The sequence below is a fragment of the Staurois parvus genome, unplaced genomic scaffold, assembly GCF_062004578.1.
Source record: "Staurois parvus isolate SC_StPar_1 unplaced genomic scaffold, SC_StPar_1.0 ptg000361l, whole genome shotgun sequence".
NCBI classification, from domain to species: Eukaryota; Metazoa; Chordata; class Amphibia; order Anura; family Ranidae; genus Staurois; species Staurois parvus.
This window is the reverse complement of record NW_028318157.1, coordinates 5,167,515-5,173,657: the sequence shown is the minus strand read 5'-3', so window position 1 is coordinate 5,173,657 and position 6,143 is coordinate 5,167,515. Positions and strand designations below refer to the sequence as shown.

General features: G+C 43.2%; 1 protein-coding gene across 2 annotated transcripts; it reads left to right on the top strand.

Moving 5' to 3' along the window:
• Positions 1 to 848: 848 nt before the first annotated feature.
• HMGB3 (high mobility group box 3) lies at positions 849 to 5,671 on the top strand. 2 transcript variants are annotated; one of them, XM_089684933.1, is made up of 5 exons: positions 849 to 1,001; positions 3,658 to 3,814; positions 3,902 to 4,041; positions 4,144 to 4,318; positions 4,667 to 5,671. In XM_089684933.1, the coding sequence occupies exons 2-5, from the start codon at positions 3,665 to 3,667 to the stop codon at positions 4,811 to 4,813; spliced, it is 612 nt and encodes a 203-aa protein (XP_089541059.1). In that variant the 5' UTR covers positions 849 to 1,001; positions 3,658 to 3,664; the 3' UTR covers positions 4,814 to 5,671. The 2 variants fall into 2 exon arrangements, with proteins under 2 accessions (XP_089541059.1, XP_089541058.1); XM_089684932.1 differs by lacking the exon at positions 849 to 1,001 and adding an exon at positions 1,296 to 1,447.
• The last annotated feature ends 472 nt before the right edge of the window (positions 5,672 to 6,143 follow it).

Sequence of the window (6,143 nt, the reverse complement as noted above, 5' to 3'; positions counted from 1 at the left end):
AATCCCATTCAAAATAACGAGGCAAAAATCTTCAGTGAACGAATGCATCCACAACTAAGGGAATATTTGTGGCGTGCAGATGTCCACTAGAGAACAGAATGAGTTTATGTACATTATACTTCTAGGGTTGGTTCATGGTACAAAAATGCAGATCCAGATCTGTTCTGGATGCATTTTCTGCACATGTGGTTTTTTTTTTTTTTTGTCTTCAGTACAAGAAAAATGCAGCATGTTTTTTTGTTTTTTTTTTCTGGAGCAGAGCACACTTGTGTGAACTATGCCATTGGACATCATATAATCTACTTTCCATGTGTTTTTTGATACAGATGAAACAGTGGACTTCATGTGATGTGACCTGGCCCTTTTACTCCATAAACCGATGTAATTATGCGCTAAAAGGGCTTTTTTTAAAAAAAATTTTATGGAAGGTGGATTTTTCTGCCCCCTTGTCCAGCAATATTGTCATGTTTGTATGAATGGGGCCTTATTGTGGCAGAGAGCTGCCTGCTGAGCGATTATGAAACCTTCCTGTCATGCATTTTGTATAGAAGTTCCTATCCTCGTATTCTATATGTGGTTAAACCCATTGCCACCCTAGAAAGAGGAATTCTTTCAGTATGTTGGTCCCAGCCTCCCATAGAAGGTGCCTTGTCGTCCAATGGGAGCTCAGCGCTGGGCTCTGCATACAGTGTACACAGCGTGACGTCGGCACACACATTACAATAGGAAAACACTGCCCGTGTTTTGCACCTTCGTTCCATGTCCCCAGGCGGGTGTTCTTTTTGAATGAATGACGTAGCCGGAGCGGCGTCCAATGGGGCGGCTGGGCGTGGTGAATATTGATGAGGCGCCGGCCCAATGATCGGGCTGGGAGGTTGTTTTAAACGGGGAGTGCGCTCCAGCCAATCAGCTAGGTCTCGTAGTAAGCTAGCGCGAGGTTGGCAGCCAAGCTTTTAGTTGTGAGCGGCGTGCGCAGGATTCACACCAGGCGAACAATACAGGTAGGTCCGGCGGCGTCTGTGTGTGTGAGGGGAGGACGGCAAGCTGCGGGGACCCCCGGCCTCACCCCTCTGGTCGTTCTGTGGCGGGCGGTGTGTGTGTGTCGGGGGGGTGGAGGAGGTCGGCTGTGTGGTAGAATTGTGAGGTGTATTGTGTGCGGAGCTCTCAGACGGGGCGTCCGGTGTGTGTGGTCCCTATGGATAGGTGCGGTGTGGCCCCTGAGCGGAGTGTGGTCCCCGGCGGGTGGACGGGCGGGCTTGGTGTGTCTGCGGTATCATGGCTGTCCCTGTCATCTCCTTGTTGTGCTGCGAGGAAGGGGGAGGGGTGAGGGGGGGGTTGGTTATGAGGTGACCCCCCCCTAAACTCCTCCTCCTCTCCTCTATCCTCGGTGTGTTGGTCGGTGTCCTCTGTTCCCTGTCGGTGCTGCGATGTGTGTTCCCGGATTTCGGTAATGTTCCCCTCCCCCCACGTACCCCGAGAACCCCCCCGGCCCCCCCACTTCACTCCCCACCCTGCTCCCTCCGCTCTCCCGCCAGTTGGGGTGTTGTTGGCGGTGCGGTGTCCCGGTGCCGGTACTTTTTCCCCGCCGCCCCCTCCCCCGTCCTCCTGTCATGGCTGATCGCAGCTCTTTGTTATACACGGGATTGCGCTAAGCCTCAGCGACGAGGGAGGCGGAGAGGTGGGGGGCGCCCCGAAAACCGGCCACTACCGCCCTCCCTGGGGGACCTCCCGCTACGGAAACAACGGATCCTGACAGAGAATCGCCTGCTCTGTCCGGGGACACCGAGCCGGGCCAGATCGGTGGTGGGAGAGCGGAGCGGGGCCGGGGAGAAAGAGCGCGCTGTGTGATGCAGGAGATGTATAGAGAAGAGAGACGAGAAGAAGCCATTTTACTGAATGGAGAGCAGAGCGGAGGAGAGAGCGGCGAGGAGGAGGGGGGGGGGGAGGGGGGATCGGGGGTTCTAGGCTTCTCCGGCTACACCGGGCACCCCACCCCCAACCTCGCACCCCACACCCACTCCACACCACATTACACCCGCACTTTCTTTCATCAACAACCTTCCCACAAAATGGAAGATGAATTATGGGCGACCTGTCCCCGCTTCTCCCTCCCAGTGCAGAGACTCTATGCAGAGAGAGAGACTGGGGCTGTGCCCGCCACGGACTACGGCGGCGCTACACACCATCCGCTTCACCCCATTATGTACTATTATTATTACACATTTATATTATGTGTGGGGGAGGGGGGGGGGAGGCTTTATTTTTTTTTATTTTTTTTTTTTTTTTAGGTTGCTGACCTTATCTCACCCTACTGTATTTTTTATTTTTGCATTGTTATTCATTTTATATTTTAAACATTTTTTTTTATTTTAAAAGTAATTTTTTTTTCAGGGTAACCAGAGGACCCCCTCCTCCCTTATTTTATTTTGTTTTTAAATTGTATTTTATTTTTAAATTGTTCAGCATTTTTCCCTTTTTATTAGAGAAGAATGTAGAGATTTCATTGCTACTACTCGACTATTTTTGGTCAGTTTGGTGGGTGGAGCTATGATGACAGAAGTGACTTGCAGTCATTGGCCAATCTACATATGATATGCCCCCCACAGATCATTGGCATGTACTGCACCTCAGTTGCAGTCAGCAAAATGCCGGATTGGCATATTTGCAAAGTGAACCTGTCATATGTGTGTCAGTGCTACTGACCTCTCCTGGGGGCCAGATTCTTTTGTTTTTCTATACAAACTCCCTTTTTATATCTATTTCTATAGAGAGTGTGTGTGTGTGTGTGTGTGTGTGTGTAATTTTGTGTGCTATATATGGGGGAAAAAACAAAACCGAAAACAGGTGAGCCATCTGATGAGGTATTTCTGGGCGCTTGCAGCAAGACTGACCCTGACATTCCACAATATAGTAAATTTTATTGATTCAAGGCTGGCGCACACCTTTTCTTCCGGAAGTTCCATCATCTCTATTTGTAGAAATTTCCATCTTTAGTGTTCCTTCAGCAAGCTTTTGGAAACCTGAAGAAGAATGTAGTTGGAGAGATTGCTGAAGGAACACTAAAGATGGAATATTTTTACAAATAAGATGGAACTTTTGGAGGATGAGGCATGCGGCAGCCTTGAAGCATTAAAGTGTGTGTTATTTATTTTCATTCTCATATACCATATGACCTTTTTCGATAACAGATTGGTTATACAATCCTATGCATTGACACATCCATGGGGGGGGGGTTCCACCACCTACCTTTTTAGTCACTAAAGTCGGCCCTTTTTTTTTTTTTTTATTGCCTTGAGGGTAACATGGGGCTGCCATTGCTGACCTCTCCTACTGTGATGCTATATACTACAGTCATTAGTTATTTACCTCTGGGACAGGTATGCAGATAAGGACTTCTAATTCCTGATCTACATGCCTGTTTTGGGTCAGCTGCTCAGGATGTATTGAAGCCAATGCATGACCGTAAGGTAAATACCATTTTTGAGATTGGAGTCCGCAATGAAAATGCTTTTCTTTTAAATATTTGTTACACGTTTCTTTCCTGTGTGCAGATGATCGAAAGCTACATATTCTAAATCTTTAGTAGCGTATACAGACATCCATTTTTTTTTTATAAGTGTTTTCTATTAAAAGTATTGATTTGATATTTGATTACAGATTCAAAATGGCTAAAGGTGACCCGAAGAAGCCCAAAGGCAAGATGTCTGCTTATGCCTACTTTGTGCAGACGTGCCGTGAGGAACACAAAAAGAAGAATCCTGAAATCCCTGTGAACTTTGCAGAGTTTTCAAAGAAGTGCTCTGAAAGATGGAAGGTAAATGCTGAGACAAGAATATTTTTTTTTTTTTTTTGTTTCTTTAACTGAGTACTTGGTTGCTAAAAACTGCTTTTTCTTTGCCAGACTATGTCCGCAAAAGAGAAGTCTAAGTTTGAGGATATGGCAAAGGCAGACAAAGTGAGATATGATAGAGAAATGAAAGATTTTGGACCCGTTAAGGGAAGCAAGAAGAAGAAGGATCCAAATGCCCCAAAGAGGCCACCGTAAGTAAAATGTAGTGTTTTTAGCCCCCACCCTTAAAACTGCAGGTCGGAAAAAAAAATTCTGGATGCAACCATTTACATACATTTTTCCTTCTCTCCTAGATCTGGATTCTTTTTGTTTTGCTCAGAATTCCGTCCTAAAATCAAATCCACAAATCCTGGGATCTCTATTGGTGATGTTGCAAAAAAACTAGGTGAAATGTGGAACAACCTGAGTGATGGCGAGAAGCAGCCTTACAACAATAAGGCTGGCAAGCTGAAAGAGAAATATGAAAAGGTAAATGACACTTTTTTTACTTCTTGTAGAAAGAACTTCTATTAAAGATAATATAAATCTATATATCCCCATATATCCAAATGTGTAAAAGATTTCTAGATAATCAACTGCTACCTTTTAAGATCAGTGCAGGTATAGCACTGTGTTCGTTGATCATGAACGCCTCAGTCTGTTTTAATACACAATTTTGCTGTAAAGCCCAACTCGCAGCAAACTACCAGGTTCCAGCAATCATTTTCTAGTGCAGGTTTGAATCTGGCCACTATTTGACAGTGTTACTTAAGGACAGTTTGTTAAATAAGGCTTATTATGCGGTAACTGACGTTTTGCCACATTTTTTTCCTAAAGGATGTCGCCGACTACAAATCCAAAGGCAAACTTGACGGCGCTAAAGGTGCTCCTAAGGTTCCCAGGAAAAAAATAGAGGAGGAGGAAGATGACGAGGAAGAAGATGAAGAGGAGGAGGAAGATGAGGAGGAAGAGGATGATGAATGAAGTTGTACAATTGTGAATATCATAGAGTAGGGGAACCACCTTCGGCTGCCATTTTATATGATGGTCAACTGCCGTTTATTAGGTTTAATTGCAAAAATTGGGTTCTGATATAATAGTTTCAAAACGATGCTCCTTGGAGTTGTAACTGGTTTACATTACATAGCTGTGTGTGTAAAATGAGCAATCTGAAACTGTATCAAAGCTGTACATATTTCAAAACATTTTTAAAAACGGGCGCTCTAGTGTTCTCCTCACTCTGTGCACTTTGCTGTTGGTGTATCAAAGCATTTAAAAATGTTTCAAGCATTTTTTTTTTTATTTTAATTTAAGGTGTTACTAAATGGTTATTTAGAAAATCCTGGGTTATAAACTGTACATATCTGTAATCTGTAAACTAGACAAATTCTTATGGTGCATATTTTTTTGGAGCTGATAGTACCTCAGGGTTTAAGAACATCCCTGGATTATAAAAACAAAAATCCTTTTTAGGGTTTGTCATTTTTGGCCCAAAGCATGCACGTCAAGACTTACACTACATCGGGCGTCAGTTTAGCTTAAAAGTTGTCTTTTTTCTGTATATAGTGAAATTAGAATTCTGCTGTTTAGTTGTTGAAAGGAGTTCAGCTGGCATGAGAAATGTATGGGTTTATTATATATAATTTTTTTTTTTTTAATTTAGAGAAGTGCAGTAGTTTTTAAACAAACTGTAGGCATATCTTCACTCTAAAGTGAAGACTGAGTACAGGAATATGAGTTCAAAAACATTCTGTGCTTATAAATTGCATTGTTCTGTTTTTTTTTTTATGTTTAGAATGCTGAAATGTTTTTGAGGCAAATAAAACAGTATTACATTTTTAAGACTGTTCTTTATAAAATTGTTAATTATATATGTTCCGGTCTCTATGGTGTTAAGTGTAGAAAAACATAAGGGTTGTACTAATTTGTGTATCTGATAGCCAACTGCTGTCCTACATGGGCCAGACTTTACATAAGGTGCAGTAACTTGAAGTGGTAGAGGCAAACATGACTTCTACAAACTCCCCCTTTCCTGCTAGGTCAAAATTATAGCTATGAAAAATAAACCAGATGCATCAACAGCTTCTTGTAAACACCATTACTTTATATATAGAAAAAGCTATTCTTAATAATGGGTACTTTGAATCCATGACCTGGACCAAACAAGCAGATCCAGAATATTCAGAAATTCTTATCCTCATACTTCCTAGAGGTCGTTGCATCAAATAAGGACATTATAACAGCCCTGTTATTTTCTGGAGTGATCAGCAATGGCAGCCTATACGTTTCTCTCATTTCAGGTTAGCAGGTCTCT

Bases quoted from the DNA above. Each gene is read 5' to 3' on its own strand.
- HMGB3 (XM_089684932.1), top strand. From the start codon at position 1,428: ATGTGTGTTCCCGGATTTCG. The intron at 3,815-3,901 runs GTAAATGCTGAG...TTTCTTTGCCAG, and splicing joins AGTGCTCTGAAAGATGGAAG to ACTATGTCCGCAAAAGAGAA. The intron at 4,042-4,143 runs GTAAGTAAAATG...CTTCTCTCCTAG, and splicing joins AATGCCCCAAAGAGGCCACC to ATCTGGATTCTTTTTGTTTT.